At 36.4% G+C, this 19618-nt stretch overlaps 1 protein-coding gene and 1 long non-coding RNA gene across 3 annotated transcripts in view; one reads left to right on the top strand and one right to left on the bottom strand.

The window, feature by feature from the left end:
- Positions 1-12946, top strand: part of creb5b (cAMP responsive element binding protein 5b) — a 103612-nt gene extending 90666 nt beyond the window's left edge. For both annotated transcript variants that reach the window (XM_088600299.1, XM_088600300.1), the window contains 3 exons: positions 813-1040; positions 4975-5083; positions 7041-12946. In XM_088600299.1, the coding sequence (XP_088456425.1) occupies positions 813-1040; positions 4975-5083; positions 7041-7207 (504 nt within the window). In that variant the 3' untranslated portion in view covers positions 7208-12946. The remainder of the gene's footprint in view (positions 1-812; positions 1041-4974; positions 5084-7040) is intronic.
- Positions 193-13343, bottom strand: LOC148650769 (uncharacterized). Its single transcript, XR_015925536.1, has 3 exons — positions 13272-13343; positions 1102-1240; positions 193-992 (listed from the first exon to the last, which is right to left on the bottom strand). It is a non-coding gene; the product is annotated as an uncharacterized LOC148650769 (long non-coding RNA).
- Between the last annotated feature and the right edge of the window lie 6275 nt (positions 13344-19618).

Below are 19618 nucleotides of genomic sequence, written 5' to 3'. Positions count from 1 at the left end.
TGTTTTGCAAAACCCTGCATCCTATTTTTTCGGTTTTCTGAGTGACCAGATTATTGTGCCTTGCTGTATTTTTGCAATGTCAAAAGTAACTGCATTCTTCAAATAATTGTGCTCTTTATATATTTATTCGCTTAAAAAAGTCATCTTGCTCATAATTCTGTTATGTGTTTCAGGTAATTCTACAATAAGATGGAGAGATAAGAAGTATTTATTGTTAATTTTAGACATACTGTAAAATCACTTTCATTTGTAATAACCATAGAGAATTATCGATTTGTAAAAAGTACATAAAAAAGCCCCCCATGGTTATGTATAGCCCAATTTGAGGTGGCATACAGTGGGTCTTTAGGGACAAGACATAGTCATAAGATAAATTTCACCAGTGGAAATGTTCTTAATATTATTGACAAATATTATTAGTTATTCAGTGTATTTTAACAGCTACCTACTAAACCGTTTAATCTATACTATACCATTCATAGCAGCAAACATACAGAAAACATGCAGCCTGTTTGTGTTGCCCTTAGAGGTGTTTTTCTTTCATTTCTGTAGACCAGACATAGATTGTATTGCATTTTTATTCTGAAAGTCTTTCAGGTGGTGGCTGGCAGTTAATTTTAGACTCTTGCCATTCTTGACAGAGAGCCAAAATGTCTGCAGATCAGGGGCTTGGGGACTGATGTGAATGGGAACGGGAGTGATGTTTGTGTCTGCTAGCATCTGTGCCATCTCTTGTCTCTCTATTGTTTTCCATTTTTATTTACTCGGACACGTCGCCAAAAGCGCCAAAATAATCCCGCTGTGTTTGACAGGTATCACCTGCAGCCCATCAGATGCAGCCGACTCAGACACTGCAGCCTCCACAGGCCGCTGGGGGCCGGAGGCGGAGGGTGGTGGACGAAGACCCAGACGAAAGGAGGCGGAAATTTCTTGAAAGAAATCGAGCGGCTGCCACGCGTTGCAGACAGAAGAGGAAAGTGTGGGTGATGTCACTGGAAAAAAAAGCAGAAGAACTAACTCAAACAAACATGCAGCTTCAGGTATGGGCCATACGACTTCACCAAACCAGAGTGTTGACACAAACTAGAAAATGCGCAGTACCCTTCGTGTTTCCATACAAATGCTTCCCTCAGGATGAGCTCCCTGAAGACATCTGCAGCCGTGCTAAAGAGCTGCACAGCAGAATTCTGAGCAGGTTGTTCATCTCTTCCCACTCGAATGCTCTTGATGAATTTCAGGCCTTGTAAGTGTTACAGGCAGAAATTAAAGGACTTAGTTCCAAGTGTTAAATATAGGTTTCTTTGTAACTTATATCAATAAACATATAGTGGCATTTTCAGCCTAGCTTACAGTTGGCAATATTTAAAACATTCAGTGTTACTCTGTAATGTACTATAGGCAAAAGTAAAGTAAACATAAAAATGAGACTTCCAGACAGAAAAATAAGTGGATAGACGATGGCTCTCTTTAAAAAACTTTGCAACACCTATGTCAAATTAGCTTTAAATAATTCTGTATTCTTTCCCTTCCTGCTGTCATCATAATAACATTCAATTAATTATGAATCACATGAATCATGATATGATGAAAGCCATTTAGTTATGTTTTTGTTTTCACTTGGCAGTTAAGGAATATATGTTTAAAAATATTGTACTGCTCAAACTGAATTTTTTAACAAATAAAAAAGTATAGTTTTGGATTTATTTGACTAAATATTTTAAGTAAATATATTTTACTTAAATTACTAAAAATTAGTAGACCTGAATTAAACTTTTATATGCTGTTCAGCATTGTCTTAGTGTTACGAACAAAATATTGAAATCTGGAATGAGAGTCTAAATTCTCTTTGTATGCTGCCACTCTTACTGAAACAACGTGGTTTACAAAAAGCTCTGAAAAACATTATGTAAAAAATATCAAAGGGAAATCTAAAGTTCTAGCATCTGTTTCTGTCACGCCATGTACACCTAGAGGACGCTGCTTTTCTGTCCTGTTCCTGGTTCCCTGTGATTATTCATGTCTTTCCGGTTTGTCTCGTTGTGTAGCCTATTTACTTCCTGTGTCTGCTCTGCTCCTGGCTCAGCAGTGAGGCTACGGATGTCCTGAGACCCACCTAGCACCAGGTCTCCCCACGTCCGTGGCCTGAGGGCATAGGTTTCTTTTCGACATCGTCCGACCCCCTGAGCCCGGGCTAACCTCTATGTTGCCCCTTTTGCCACTACGCATAGGGTCTTTATTGCCCTCCTGGCCATTCCATGGCTTGCCCTTCAAACATCCGTAACAGATTTGGCCAATGCAGATTTTTTGGAATTACAGAAGAAAATAAGAAACGTTAAAAATTAGAGGAAGCCATTCTGTCCATCTTGCTCATCTGCTTGCTTAGTAGATAAAAGACTATTAAATTCCAGGTACCTGCATCTTGAAAGAGTCCTGAGTTTGATCTTCGATTACCTGGTTGGGAGCCTGTTCCCAACACACACAAGGTTTTGTGTGAAGAAGAGTTTCCTGTTATTCATTCTCAGTTTCTCATTGTGACACTGCACTCTTTCTTTTGCTGCTGACCATGAAGCAGCCCACTGGGTGAACTCGATATTTACCCTTCATGATTACATACATTTTGATATAGTTTTCTCTCCTTTGTTCTAGACTTAATAAATGTAGTTCTTTTAGGCACATTCAAATAACATTCAAAATTTCTTCTTTGCCATTATTTCTTTAAGAATCACCCAGCACTCAATATCTTCTTATGAAAAAGTGAGTGCACCCCTAGGTCTGCCATCTCAGTTAAGAGGGTGTGTAGAGTCAGATTAGCTGATCATCAGGAAGTGATTCTCCACATCTATATAAAATCAGAAGCTTTGTCAATTTGCTCTTAAGCACTCAGGTATGTGGTAACACAGCATGCCCAGATCAAAAGTAATCTGTGACAATCTTTGAGAAAGATTTGTTGCTGCAGTTGTTGCTGTTACAAAGCCATTTCCAAACAATATGAAGTCCATCATTCCATGATAGGGAAAATCTACAAATGGAAAAAAAATTAAGGCTGTTGCCAACCTACCATGTCTCTCTTGGTATTTTAAATGTCAAGTGTTCAAGAACAAGTCACAATGCATTAGACTGAGAGAGAACAGACTGGATCTTGGCAATTTTTCAGAGGTGAAAAAATTATTCTCAGACACCAATGATGAGTCCATTCTAACAACTAGATTAGTGACAGAAGTTGTTACTGGAATATTACGATTTCCAATATTAAGATAAGAGAAACTGGAATTCTGGACCTGATGGGGGGTGCCCACCAACAATAATTCTGTTTTGCTACTATTTAATTTTAGAACATAATACACTACATCCATGCCCCAACCTCCTCAAAACGAACACTAAATTGCTCAGGGCTGCTACTGGGTGCCATTAACATAGCAATGCAAATGATACCATGCTTCCTGATGGGAGTTGATGGAGGGTAAACAGAATGGTAAACAGGAGGGTAAATAGAATCAAATGCCTAGAGAGGACCTTGTGGAACACAACAGGAAACCTCACAAGAGGGTAACTTGCACTACCAAGTACAATAGGTCCATATCTGTTGGAAACATATAATAATAATTGCTTATACTGTACTTATATAGCTGTTTCCTGGACACTCCACGCTCACCTTACACCAGCTCTCAGTGGGGAGGAGAACAGAGTGATTAAGCCAATTCATAGTGTCCCTGTAACTATACTGGGCATTAGGACCCATACAGACTGCAGGGTGAGCACCCCCTACTGGCCTCACTAACACCACTTCCAGGAGAAAGCCTGCTGAGCTTCAGTGGGCTGAATACAGTATCAATATGAATGAAACCAGTTTAAAAATTGTTCCTGAAAGTCCAAAGGTGTTCCTAAGACTCTCTAAAAGGATAAAATAATCTAATGCTGTAGTGAAGTCTAAAAAAATCACAGGCTATTTGTCACCTTAAGCAATGCATTTTCTGTGTTATGCGCAGTTCTAAACCCCAACTGAAATTCTTCATAAAGATTGTTATGTGCAAGATGGCTATGCAGTTGAATAACAACTACCTTTTCTGGGATTTAAGGAAGGAATGGAAGATTGGAGATTTTTGTAGTACTGAATTAACACAACAAGACAGAAGGAAACCATTCTGTACATGTGTATTGGGGTGGGGGGCAGAGAAACATGCTTTTAGTAATGTGGTAGGAATTGGGGGATTCAAGCAGAATGAAGACGTTTTCTTTTTGAAAATAATATCCTTGACATATTGTTGGGTAAAAACAGAAAAATTGCAAAGTTACTAAGAGGCCAGTCATGTTTGGCAAAAAACTAATTCTGTCTTTGACCAGAAGAACCTCATACCAGCCATCAAGCACGGTAGTGGGGAGGTGATTGTTTGAGCCTCCTTTGCTGCTTCAGGACCTGGACACCTTGCTATTGTTGAGTCCACCTTGAATTTCACACTATACCAGAATATTCAAGCGAAAAATGCTAGAATGTCTCTCCGACATCTAAGACTGAACAGAATGTTAATCCTGCAACAGGAAAATTATCCAAAACTTACAAGCAAATCTATAACAGAATGGCTCAAAAAGAAAAAAAATCAGGATTTTGGAATGGCCAACTCAAACTCCAGACCTAAATCTCATATACTGTATGTGCTGTTGTGAGACCTAAAGAGCTGTGTTCTCTAAGGAAGAGTGGGTTAGAGTTCCTCCCAGGAGATGTGAGAGACTCTTACAGAAAAGGTTTAATTCAAGCTATTGCTTCCATACATTAACCAGTAATAGAATTAAGACACATTGGTCTGTAATTTTCTGAGAGTTTTACCTCACTTATTATGAATTGATTTCGCTTGAAATTTGCAGTATGCAATTGAAATTTCATCAAGGTATTTTGTAACTATTTTCAGGTATAGAATTACCGCAAAGCCAAGGTTTCATTTATGATAACATAATTTATTTTTTTAACTTGTCTTTCAGAATGAGGTTACAATGCTGAAGAATGAGGTAACCCAGCTGAAACAACTTCTTTTGACGCATAAAGACTGTCCAATCACAGCCATGCAAAAGGATTCACAAGGTTATCTAAGTGAGTAACCATTAAATACTGTGATTTCCGGTTGATTTTTTACAGTTGATTGAGAAACTAATAGCAGTCTACATTTATCAAGTTTGTTAAAGCAGTGACCTGGAGCCTGCTAAAGAACCCCTTATCTCCAAGAAGTATTTTTGTGCTCTGAAATGTTGTTTTTGTTTAAAATTGCTCATACTTCAATCATCAGAAATGCTTTCTCTTGGCTGATGCTGTTATTATATTTTCTGTGATGCCTGTTCAATTTAATTAGTGTTACAGAGCTGAGTAATGTAACAAAAGCACAATGTAACTGGAAAATGTACTGTACAATGCCAGGACTAGTTTTCAAGGCATTACCAGAACTGGCTTCCAGGAATGAATGCTTTACTCTATCAAAGTAAATCACCTTTAATGCCAACCTAACGAGCACTTTCTGTGTGCCTGCTAGTTGAAATAGCACATGCTCCTCAGAATTAATTTTCACAGTGTTCTGAACTTTTGTGGTCCATCACATGAACTAAAGCATAAAAAATATCTGAACTATTATTTACCAAATATTGAACTAATTATATTTTACATATTTTACATCATAGACAAAATCTGTGATCAGCTTGAATGCGTTCAATCTTTAACTTTACCACACTCATCATAAATTTGTTTAGCTGCATTTTTATTCGAACAGAATTAGATTTGTACTGATTACAGCTTAGACTTCAACTTGGCACAACTCGATGTACTGAAAAGTTAATTTCAAGTTTTTAATTGTACTCTTTTTACATGTCAGGTTTAAGAGGTTCTATGACACTGCCATAGGAAATGATCTGTATGGATTGCCTCTGGTAGCGTCATACTAAATGTTTAAAACTGAAAAGCATTTATACAAAAATGCAGTAATATTCTATGTTTTTCATGTCCTTAGATTTCACCATTTTTTTTTCAGAATGTATAGACTTACTATTAATCTATATATAATGACATGAGAATCAGGATCAGAGAAACTGTTTTTAAAATATATATATTTTTTGTATTGCCCTTTTTGTAATCCAACAGGTCCAAGTACATTTCTTTTCTAAATAGCTGTGTGCCAGTGTGTAGCCTCCTTAATTTTGCTTCAATGTTTGCAAATGTATATGTGTCTTAAAAGAGAATGTGTCTGATGATCTAAAGCTCATTGTATGTTTATGCTAGACCTGAGTTACCAAACATGTTATTTCATTAAGCAAAGTAACTTGTGGACTATTGTGTCCTTTTTCATGTCATTGTTGTTGTAAAATATTCTTTTCCTACCATTGCTGATTTTAGCACATGCTCACCATCATGTGCAAATTTAGTTGTCTTCTTTTTCTAAATACTGTATGGAATGAAATTAGATGTGTATAGAAACATAAAAACCATATTACGTTATTGCTATTCATATTACTGATACTTGGATTATTAGGGAAATATCACTGGGACTGCCTTGTCTGTGTGAGTTTTGAAATGAATACAATAAATAAATATACAATTTCACATGTACAATATCATAAGGCATTCTTCTTTTTGTTAATTCTTATGTAGGTTTTCTAAGAAGGATTGTAATTACTAGTAACCCTATATACATATTCTTATAAACTCTTTATTCTTGGTTTTCAAAAGCAAAACTATCTCAACTTTAATTTATCACATTTGCTAAATGGGCTACACATAAACAATGGCACGTTTTATTTAAAGTACTGGAAATTGTGAACAGATTTTGTACTAAAGGTATTTGAGCACAAAAATCTAAATGAAAAAATCCACCAAATATATTTTATATATATTAAATTAACATTCTCAAAGTGATCACAAAACAGCGAGATGCTTTATACAGAGCAAAATGAAAAATGAAGCTGCCAAACTTGTCATCTTGACAAAAAATATCTTTAGGAAATACAGTGACAAAACCTGAGTTATGAATTCCTGGCAGAACAGACTAACATGTTGTTGTCTGCAGGTCCAGAGAACAGTCCTCCTGGGAGTCCGGCTGCAGTCTGTTCCCAGCAGCAAGTAATCCAACACAACACCATCACCACCTCCACCACTGTTGTTGGAGAAGCTGTAGGCAGCGCCGCTTTAAACCAGCTGACCAACCACAGAACTGACATGAACCCCATCCTTTAAAATACGAGTGATGGAACATGGTCGCAGAAAACGTGCAAAAACCATTTTCTCATTCAGGATATATATTTTTTAAGAAAAAAACCTATGAAGCCTGGAATCAAATTTGTTTAAAGACTTTTTATGTGTTTTATAAATTACTAACATGTCCATCTTTATTATGTTTGTTGACTGTCATTTATTTTAAATGTTGTAAAAAGGGAGAAATACAATTTATTCAGTATAATCTGGAAAACTGCTTCTTCTGGTACAGATTTTTAGTGACAACCAAAGGAAGCCTTTAGTTTTGCTTCAAGCATTGAATGTTGCTTTCTCTTATACTGCTCTATATTCAAACTAATTATTTATTTTTCAGTATTATTAAATGTCACAACTACAGCCATAAAACTTTTTAAAGTTTTAAAATATCGTCTTCGGTAATGCCAAAAAATCTTAAAACAGAATTTCACCTTTTACTAAACCTAATGAATGATAACAATGGATGTCAAAATTTGTGTTATGCAAAAACGTTTCTTTCATAATTACAGAATTAGAGTTCTTTATCAGTATAGGATTTGGCTTTCTAGGCTTTTACTTTTGTTGATAAAGACAACAAGGTTTTCATATGAGTAAAGGCATGAAAAGTAGAAAGGGAATAGTGTTACTGTGCTTCAGTTACTGATTTCATTTGATGAGTCAGTTACTGAGATTTTACTTAATAGTTTGTGGTGTTTTCTTAGACTTTAAAATTGTTTTTGCTCTTGTTCTTGTTGATGTTATATTTATTGTGATACCCTTGTTTTAAAGATTTAGGAGTTTAACAGGGGTACAGCAATGCAAAATATATAAAACATCTAAATTGTACAAAGTTGTGTACTTCCATAGTGTCTGTCAGAGCTCTACTACCTTCTATAGCTGCATTCACAAGTGCACTGCATAATGCTACACATAATGTTTCTTTATGCAGTTGTAAAAGAGTAGCATCACATCCATTTCTTCACAGAACATACTTCCATGTTTAGTTTAACAATATGGGAATGCCGTGGAATGACCAAATTCAAACATAGTTTCAGATCATCACCTTTGCAATAAACCCGTTTTTATTACTCTGAATACAATGTCCTTAAAAGCATTAACATATTTTTGTATGTACAGACAGTCTGAATAGTAAGCATTTAAATTGCATTACAAAGGAGTTGTTATAAAACTTCCTTAGTTTTAAAAATTGGTTATTTTTGTTAGTGCCAAGCTGTGGGTCAGAGTGAGGAGAGAATTACTTGAAAATCAGACTGATAAAAGTCTAGGTTTCAGACCTATTTCTGGAGGTCACTACAGCCTTCAAATATAAATAGAGGGAATTTTCAGACAGAAATGGAACTAAATAAAATTTGGCATAACTCTTGACCTGGAGGCTTGCAGTGTCTGCAGGTTTTGATTCCACCTTAATGACCTAATTGACCTAAGTATTACCTTAACTAGCCTAATTTAACATTTCTCAAAGGTCTTCAGATGTTGATGATTTAAACAATCCTAAAATACCCTGGTATGGCCCTGAAGAATACTATGCACATTAAAGTGCAATCTGCAGATTATTGATCCTGTGGTTTCATATTAGTTTTCCATAAAAACTACACCTAGTGTTCCTGCTTTAATATTTTAGAAAGTTTGGTTGCACCTATGTAAGAATTCATGTGTGTTTCTGTTTCTTATTTGCTCACAAAAGTTTTCAGATTTAATTATGTAAATGTTTGAGTGAAACAAAATGAAACAATGGAACAAGAGCACAAACCAGTTTTTGTACTAGCTAAGAATTCTCCTTCATTTACTTATGCTCTTCAGCCACAGTGCCTGTGATAATATTTGTATTTTTCTTCTGTCATTTGTTGACAGATGAGTTTTGTATCTTCTACTGGCTGGACTTAAGAAAACAATTTGTCGATATTCAGTAGAATATCAAGTTACTTCAAATCTCCTATGCAATGCAAATAATCTTTCTGTTGATAATTTATAGGTGACATTTTAAAGATCTCTGCAAGCTAACCACACATAATTTCCTGTTGTTTTGCATCTCAACCATTGCCTTTTATCTGCGCCCCAGGTTATATCTAAGTGCATAAACATAGGAAAGGATGGTTTCCGGAAATATTAACTGCTGTAGGTCTCTGATAAGTCATGACTAAAAACCAGGGGAGCTAAGGTCTAACCTACACAGTGCCTTTGTCAGAGCTACCGAACAATGTATTCGTACATCACCGTTACTCAACTTTTTTAGTGCACTGTCAGACAGTATATGATTTATTGGCAGTCTTATTTTGCATAGGACAGGGATCAACAAATACTTTAGATTAGGTTTTGTATAGTTGAAATTAGATGTAATTATTTAAAACCAAAAATAAACGAATCCATCTGTACATTCCACGATAAGAAGAAAACAACTGTGTTTTATGTAAGATGTTAGAGAGTTAGAAGTGTATTTATACTGTTTTCCTGTATAATGGTACTGTACTTAAAAATATTAAATCACTGATCATACTAGAAGCAGTTTTGTTACACACTAAAAAAATTAAGGATAAGGAGAGTTTGTTTAAGCATATTAAGAAAAATTATGATGGTAAAGTGAGTATTTTAGAAACTTCAGTTTAAAAGTATTCTCTTCATAGATATATCAGTGTTTATTAAGAAGACTAATTTCAGAGAGGTTCAAGTATAATTGGCTAGAATCAGCCAACCATATTTGATAGTTTTCCACTGAAAAATGGTAGACCACATTATCTTACTTCCAGAAAGTAGACATGTTTAAGGTAGCAGCAGCTTTCTGTACCTTTGAAATGTGCCTTTTGTTTAGATCTGCATGGAAAAAATTACTATTAGTATGTACTGTACTTTTCATCACATACATTTTGGCCCAATATTGGCATTGGTTTTTATGACTGATAAAATGTATTTTCCCATGATAAAATGTATTTTCTCAATTATGCTTACTGCTACAAAGCGTATAGTTGTATATTTCACAATTCTGAATGACTTACTTGTCAATACCTTTCTTTTCAAGGATTTTAATTTACCCATTGACTGATAATGTAAGTTAAAATCTCTTTTGGTGATCAGACATTTAAAGGAGTTGTAAGGTCCTGGATGTAGCATATATGAGGTAAAGTTATCTATTCATCTACCTACTGTAGTTAAGGCGTAGAAGAGAAACCATTGGCTTGCAATAAAAAAAATTAGTAGTCTCATCTAGGTGTTAGAGTCAAGATTCTTAAACAGTATTATCCACTAAGGCTCAGCAGAAAAAAACAGGATGAATAATAAGCACCCAGATGTTTTTTTTTAGTGTATTCAAAGTCCAATTTATGCAGCTGCTTTGCAGTTTGTGATTGATCCTCAGACACTGCAGTTTTGAGAACTAATAAAAACATATTTTCTAGATCTCCCAAGTCATGTATACTGTACATTACAGGGCTCATGTATGAATCAATTGGTGTTGTGTAAATGTCTCCCGTCATGGAGGACCTGGTCAGTTGGCACAGAGGAGCATAACCCTTACCCTAACACTGTGCATGCCTGTGACAGATACACTCATTAGCCCTTTTAATATTTAATTTGAGAAAATATAAGTCCAGAATTGGTTACTTATTGTGCTATCCATAAACATATTTTAAGTTTAAGAAGGTATTTGATCAGTGTGTCACCATTATACTTTGTCATTTAGTTTTATCAGGATTTAAACATTTTTCAGCATAACATAATCTTCTGGACCTTGCACAGTTTTATAATATTCCCTGCAGTGAAACAAAAGGATTACAGGAGGTGGTTAACCCAGTTTTCTGTCATAGTTATAGTCATAGTTATCCTGCACAAAGGCAATATACTGTAGTTAAAATTAATTAATTAGTTAATGCTAACACTTACAAAGTGAACTACGTAAGAATGCCATTTTTTGCTAAGCTAAAACAAATAGCGATTTAATTCAGATTAACTTTTGCAATGAACTAACATTTTCTCCAGATATTAGTTTATTTACAGTACTTAATGTTCTTTAATCCATACCTTGAAAGCAGATTCAACCGAGTTTTACAGAAAGCATAGTTTAAAAACATTGATTATAAGACCAGAGAAGCAAAAGCTCATAATCCACAAGAAAACAGCATCACATACAAGAGACAAATATCATAAAATGTTGATTTGTTTCTTTGATAATTTAAATTTGTTCTTTAATATTTACCTTTTAAGCTAGTTTGCAATGATCTACACATGAATTTATGTAGCTTGTTTATGCACTTTCTCTTCTGTGATAGCAGAGGATAAAATGGCCATATGTTGGAAGTCAGTCATTATCTGTTATTACACCAACTAAAGAGACTTGTAATTAAGACTGTGTACCTAACACATACTGTCAGAAATATAATGGAACACAATTACTAACCTAAAAAAAACAACAACATATGAGGAACATAAATTTGAATGCCTGCTGAAATGAAAGAAAATGTATTCTTGTACCTAGCACTTCCCTTCAGAAGAGTACCACAGTAAAAGAGAAGTTTAAGCTTTGAAATGTTTAAATCATCAGTTGTATAATCTTCTTGGTAAAATTAAGAATTTTTCATCCTCCTTTCCTTAGAGTAGTATTACCAAAAATAAGTATTAGTAATATTTAAAAATGTAGCAAAGATTGCATTATTTGAAAACTGTTTTCTGATGTAAACTGGAAATTTTCTTTTTATGTAATTTAGATTGAACTGCATGATGTGCAAAGGTTAATAATATATAAAACTGATTGTAATTGTAATCCCAATAGGCCCACATCAAAATGAGTAGTCTCATCTGGATGTAAAGAGTCAAGATTCTTAAACAGTATTATCCACTAAGAATCAGCAGAAAAAATCAGGACAAAGTTTTCCACATTGCTTGCTTTAGTGTAAGATTGATACGTGCATGAAAACATTGTTTGAAAAAAAGTACGAATCTCACTTCTTATTTAATAAATTACTGTTCAAAACCAGTCTGCTAGTTTCATTGACTGGAAGGTTTGCAAAACCTCTTGATAACTGATGATCCAATGTACATAAATCAAAATAATCTAATCACTCCACATAGCAGAAATTGAACAACTACAGTACTAATTTCCATTTTGCTGGCTTAAACTTTTTTTAACTGGAACTCATATAGAGGTCAAACAAAACAACTGAAATTGACTAAAAAATGCATTGGTATATTAAATATGAAAGAAGAATGTGGTAGGGCCATTTTGTAAAACTTGTATGGTTGGTAATCAGCTGTGAAGTACTTTTTGCATTCATTTTAAACTGCTACTTCCAGATGTTCTTCAGCATTTTCATTTGGTAGTGGAATGGTTGGGAAAGCATGTGGACTGTGCTTTGCAAATATCTGAAAGCTAAAGAAGTGGTTTCTTTTTTTGTTGGATAATGCCTATATATATATAAATATATAAATATTGTATAGAATTTCAAACTTTTTTACCCTGTATATGTAATACAACCACCTTCCTTTTTTGGAAGGAGTAAAGCTTTGGTACATATTTGTAAATATCTTTACATAGCACTTAATACTTTTGTCAAACTTAATTTTTTCCTCCTTTTTAAGGCACGGTTATTGTTAATATTAAGCAATGAATTCATACATGTCTGCTTTGTATTGTACATTTTTATGTTTCTTAATTTCATGATTTTTATTTTCATTTGTACAGGAATTAAATATAACTGCAAATACAGTATGGAAAATAAAGCACTTGAATGCAATAAATAGTGTTGTTTACTGTGAAAAACTGCCAGGTGTACCACTTTGCCCAGATCGTGGTCGCCGACGATAAACGCAAGATAAACAATGTTTTTTTCAAACCGCTCCACAAATTTTCTCACATGCAAGTATTCTCCAATATCATCACAACAAAACCATAAAGTGTGTTTCCACAGATGTGACACTATTGTGCAATAAACCAATAAATTAATGAACTAGCAGAACCCCATAAAAAAACCCAGCCAGCACAGCATTTCAATATCATACATTTTTACCAACGAAACCGAAAAAGCAAAAACCAGCAAAAAATATATATATCCCATGTTTTTACCTTATTCTGAAGCATGATACATATCCAAAATAACCCAGACTAGTTTATCTCCAGACCTGGAGGCTATTGAACGTTATTGACTTTGTAGTAAATGTTTGAAGAGGGACCGTGAGAAATAAGGCGATCTGATTGGTAAAAAGCGCTGTCATTCATTGTATTTTTAGCCATTCAGAGCCCTTAGGGGGTAAGACTTCCTCTAGAAGCCTCAGGCTGCATTCCGCCTGCCTTTTAGCTGTCAATCATTGACTCAAAAGGGGAAATCAAACAGTTTTTATCAGTTTCTTATCAGTGCCTCTTTTTTTCCACACCAGAAGGCCTCTGAGGTAACAGCAGATAAAGACTCTATAGCAGTGTCTAAAGGTTTTTATAGCAATTGCAATGGTTTATATTCTTATTATTTTCAATATTTTTATGATTTTTTATTATAGGCGTGAAATTTCATTCCAGGTCCAGTCTTCACAAAACATTATGTAGAATTTTTTCGAATTGATCAATTTGTCCCAGATTTTATCCAAGCTAGTAGTCACCTAGAACAAGGTTTTCAAATCATTCCCAGGCCTTTTTACATGCATATAGTTGAAAAATCTGACCTCTGAAGACCAAAAAACAAAAAACAGACACTTTCGCCTGCTGTTTTTTTGTTTTTGTTTTCATATGTTTGTCTGCTGAGTGGACACATTAAGAAATATAAGAAATTTGACTGTTCACACTCAAAGCCAAGGGGGTTAGCTTAAATTTAAGGCCTGAACCAGGCTCTTGCTATGTTCTGCTACAGAGATAAAACAAATGTTTAAGGGGAAGGAAATTCCAGGCGGAAATTGGCTAAATGTGTCCATGGTTATAATTAACAGATTTGAAACTGATGTTGATATAGATGCTGATGCTGTTGTTGATGCTTTACTCATTTACTATTTTGAAATGGCCTGTGAGGATTTAGGGTCCTGATAAGGCAAATAATAAAAGTACAGTAAGTTGTTGTGCATGTGAGACTGATTGGGGGAGCACGCCGAACCACACTGCAAGGTAAGATCACAATTGTTAAAATATACTGTAGTTTTATAAAACATTCAGAGAATAATGCCAATTTTTCACTATCTGTACATCACTTTACTAAAATACAGTTCTTACTGTGGAGGAGATATAGGCTTGTTTCAGGCCGCCAGAAACTTTTTTGACATCACGATTCATATAATCATAAATGTTTTCATGTAATGAATAATTTATAATTACCAGTTTAGCCATAAAGAGCACAGAAAACTACAGTTCTTTAAGATTAGTTTTAACGCAAGATCAAGTTAAACAACAATCCGCTGAACCCTAATTTCAAATGACACTGAGTCATGAGATTAATATAAAAGATACGATTAATTGTTGAACCTGAGCTGTCGTCAGTACTGTAATTCTCCTGGTTATTGATAGGCTAGCATGACTTCATCCATGACATCAGCACCTTCCACATTACAGATTATCTACAATTCCAAATGAGGAGCAATATGCACTTTCCTCATTTGATGCTTATAAAGTCATTTAAGATGCCTGTGAAAGTAATGAAGAATTTAAGGAGTTGTTCAATTTTCATTATATTTCATATTCAATGATGTGATGATGTGACCCTTACTAACATAACTAAACCTTACCACTTTCTTGTTATTTTAATGACTTGATGTTATATTGAGACTACAATCTTTTTTGCTAACCCCTTTTTGGGACCATAGATCATTCATTGGTCCCCTTTGAGTCTTCTTTCATATTGAGTGTTCAAGATGATTTACTCTGTGATGCCAACACTTAATTCCCATTCTTTATACTTTCACACAATAAGAAGATATTCTACTCAGAGTTCCTGTGGGTTTCCCTCTGTATATCATCCCTCACTCTATATTCCTGAACAAACACACAGCACTCAGCATGTCATCATCTGTTAACCAGATGAATCACTGCACTCTGGGATATTCTCCTTCAAACTCATTCTCAAAATTCTAGATGTCTCATTTTTGTTATAAACACTCTTCATTAAACGCTGGAGCCCCTGACATAGCACTCAACGTTTTAGGATCACACTAATCATATTTAGTCTAGATGCAGTTTTCAGTTTGCTTTTGGATATCCCTATATGACTGTTAAGACTTGAGGACAGCTGAGTTTTAGCTTAAGTTTTAGCAATCCCAAAAACTGCTTTAGAAAAGATATTGTTGAAATATTGGGGTGGTTCTGGTTTTAATAGGACTGTAGTGTCTTCCTGAGGGAAATGTATTAAACAAGTGGTAACCTGGATGACACTAGTGATATTAATTTCCTATTTAAATAATTAGAGTTCATAATTCTAAAAAAATTAAAAGGCTCCACCACACTCATAGCTATATCACTGATTACTATGGAAATAGGTTTCTGAGAATGTTTCTGGATGTCAACCACCATTTCCATTTCAAGTATTTTAAGGTGGTTATTAGTACACCATGATAACAACTGACTTCCCTCCCTCCTGTACATGGTCCCATCATCATTAGCGATGAGACCTACAAGGGTGATGTCATCGGCGAACTTAATTAGTTTGAAGGAAGGTTCGCTGAAGGTGCAGTCGTTGGTATACAATGAATTTAGTGGATTTTACAAGTGATTCAAAATTTGCCTAAATTATTGTTTACATTGGAACATCAAGTTCAAAAAACTTTTTTCAATGGTTGTCATTGTTTTATACTCATACTTTGTGGTTTGAGAAACATTTTCAAATCTGATAACTGGAGGGCTTTAGAGTTAGATGACAGGATTGCTCTCTTGAAATCTCAGCTAGGGTTAGGGTTAGCATTTCCACACTGCTTAGTCATGTCTAATAGTAAGAAAACCTGTTTTACTGGGTAAACTCTTAGTTTTGTCATTTACCATGCAAGTAGTATAATGTATAACTGGAGTCAAAATTTAATTGTTTTTAAATCAAAGAGCCTTGGAGTTGGAGACACTGGCCATCTTATCGACTTCAAGGGCTTTGGAAGGTTTTGTACAGGAGAAGGCTTCAGTATGCCAATATCCGTGGCCTCTTAGATGAAAACCGCAAAGCTTGGGGAACGCATTGTCCGCTCTGGGTTGAACTGGCACAGCTGAACTGTTGTATTTTCTTTCTTCTCTTTTCAGCAGGGAATAAACCTATTACTTGTTCTGTTGCAGCCAAAGCATGCTGACGCAACTACCCACCTGAACTACTTGAATTTTTGGAGCCTATCAGGCCAGTGTAGGTTTTCATTACAAGAACCAAGAAATTCTTTAGTAAGTGTTTGGGGGCTCAAATGAGACTGGTGCTGTTAAAGGGATGGAAAGACCCAATTTCCTCAAATACGACCTGAATAAAAACCTGCTAAAAGAATACACTTTCCCCTGTCCCATAGTGGCAATTCGAAAATGACTAGCCACATATTTACGCATCAGGAATAAAAATATATCTGGCATCCCTACACCCCCCTGCCTCCACCTTCCTTGTAAGTATCTCCCTCCGGACCCTCTTCCATTTTGCCCCCCCTCAAAAAAATAAAACAGAAGCCTGTTGATTGATGCTAGCATGGGACAAATACTCAGCCCACATACAAAATCAAGGGTAAGACCACTGGTTTTATGACCAATACTCTGCCTGCAAAGTCAGAGATCGCAAGAACCAGAGCCCAGTTTTTTTCCCTGCACGGTTTTGAAGATTTCCACCCAATACCCATCACCAGACCCAGCCCAGATCCCCTTGCACCTCCTCACGCCAACCATTAAAAATCATAAGTTCCAAATTGTCTCGTTTCAGTTTTGCCCCTTATGCTGATCCTTACCCTAACTGGGGTGTCCACAGAGCATTTCCGCGAACTCTATCTGAAGTTCTCTGGGCACAGTATTTTGACATGATCCCCAAAACACAAGAAATGAGTGGGAAACAATCAAAACAACGGATAGTAGAACTTGCATTTGAATGAGTTTCAAGCATGCTTGGGTACTCGTGTGATCTGAGTGACTCAGATTTGGAACTCAACTGTCGCGTGGTGCACCGAAACATCCAGGCACCCCGGAGTATCTGAAAAAAAAATTCTGCTAATTTCACGAAACCACTTTTCTTCAATTCGAATTGGGCTAAAAATCCATCCCTGAAATTAAAAATTCTCTGAGCAGTGTGTAAATGCTGATCCTTACCCTACCTGGGGTGTCCAATGAGCATTTCCGCAAACTCTAGTTGAAGTTCTCTGGTCATGGGATTTTGACATGTTACCCAAACCAAAAGGAATGAGTGGGAAATAATCAAGACAACAGATAGAAGCACTTGCATTTGAATGAGTTTCAAGCATGCTTGGGTACTCGTGTGATCTGAGTGACTGAGTTTTGGAATACAACTGTCGCGTGGTGCACCGCGACCTCCAGGCACCCCGGAGTTTCTGAAAAAAAATTTTCTGCGATTTTCACGAAACCACTTTTCTTCAACTTGAATTGGGCTAAAAATCCATCCCTGAAAATCAAAATTCTCTGAGTAGTGTGGAAATGCTGATCCTTACCCTGCCTGGGTTGTCCACTGAGCATTTCCGCGAACTCTACCTGAAGTTCTCTGGGCATGGGATTTTGACATGTCACCCAAACCAAAAGGAATGAGTGGGAAACAATGAAGACAACAGATAGAAGCACTTGCATTTGAATGAGTTTCAAGCATGCTTGGGTACTCATGTGATCTGTGTGACTGAGCTTTGGAATACAACTGTCGCGTGGTGCACCGCGACCTCCAGGCACCCCGGAGTTTCTGAAAAAAAATTTTCTGCGATTTTCACGAAACCACTTTTCTTCAACTTGAATTGGGCTAAAAATCCATCCCTGAAAATAAAAATTCTCTGAGTAGTGTGGAAATGCTGATCCTTACCCTGCCTGGGTTGTCCACTGAGCATTTCCGCGAACTCTACCTGAAATTTTCTGGGCATGGGATTTTGAGATGTCACCCAAACCAAAAAGAATGAGTGGGAAACAATCAAGACAACAGATAGAAGCACTTGCATTTGAATGAGTTTCAAGCATGCTTGGGTACTCGTGTGATCTGAGTGACTGAGTTTTGGAATACAACTGTCGCGTGGTGCACCGCGACCTCCAGGCACCCCGGAGTTTCTGAAAAAAAATTTTCTGCGATTTTCACGAAACCACTTTTCTTCAACTTGAATTGGGCTAAAAATCCATCCCTGAAAATAAAAATTCTCTGAGTAGTGTGGAAATGCTGATCCTTACCCTGCCTGGGTTGTCCACTGAGCATTTCCGCGAACTCTACCTGAAGTTCTCTGGGCATGGGATTTTGACGTCACCCAAACCAAAAGGAATGAGTGGGAAACAATCAAGACAACAGATAGAAGCACTTGCATTTGAATGAGTTTCAAGAATGCTTGGGTACTCGTGTGATCTGAGTGACTGAGTTTTGGAATACAACTGTCGCGTGGTGCACCGCGACCTCCAGGCACTGGAGTTTCTGAAAAAAAATGTTCTGCGATTTTCACGAAACCACTTTTCTTCAACTTGAATTGGTCTAAAAATCCATCCCTGAAAATAAAAATTCTCTGAGTAGTGTGGAAATGCTGATCCTTACCCTGCCTGGGTTGTCCACTGAGCATTTCCGCGAACTCTACCTGAATTTCTCTGGGCATGGGATTTTGACATGTCACCCAAACCAAAAGGAATGAGTGGGAAACAATCAAGACAACAGATAGAAGCACTTGCATTTGAATGAGTTTCAAGCATGCTTGGGTACTCGTGTGATCTGAGTGACTGAGTTTTGGAATACAACTGTCGCGTGGTGCACCGCGACCTCCAGGCACCCCGGAGATTCTGAAAAAAAATTTTCTGCGATTTTCACGAAACCACTTTTCTTCAACTTGAATTGGGCTAAAAATCCATCCCTGAAAATAAAAATTCTCTGAGTAGTGTGGAAATGCTGATCCTTACCCTGCCTGGGTTGTCCACTGAGCATTTCCGCGAACTCTACCTGAAGTTCTCTGGGCATGGGATTTTGACATGTCACCCAAACCAAAAGGAATGAGTGGGAAACAATCAAGACAACAGATAGAAGCACTTGCATTTGAATGAGTTTCAAGCATGCTTGGGTACTCGTGTGATCTGTGTGACTGAGCTTTGGAATACAACTGTCGCGTGGTGCACCGCGACCTCCAGGCACCCCGGAGTTTCTGAAAAAAAATTTTCTGCGATTTTCACGAAACCACTTTTCTTCAACTTGAATTGGGCTAAAAATCCATCCCTGAAAATAAAAATTCTCTGAGTAGTGTGGAAATGCTGATCCTTACCCTGCCTGGGTTGTCCACTGAGCATTTCCGCGAACTCTACCTGAAGTTCTCTGGGCA

Source organism: Lepisosteus platostomus, chromosome 12, assembly GCF_059453375.1.
Source record: "Lepisosteus platostomus isolate fLepPlt1 chromosome 12, fLepPlt1.hap1, whole genome shotgun sequence".
In the NCBI taxonomy this organism is placed as follows: Eukaryota; Metazoa; Chordata; class Actinopteri; order Semionotiformes; family Lepisosteidae; genus Lepisosteus; species Lepisosteus platostomus.
Note: the sequence above shows the minus strand (reverse complement) of the source record. Positions and strands in the feature narration are given on the sequence as shown.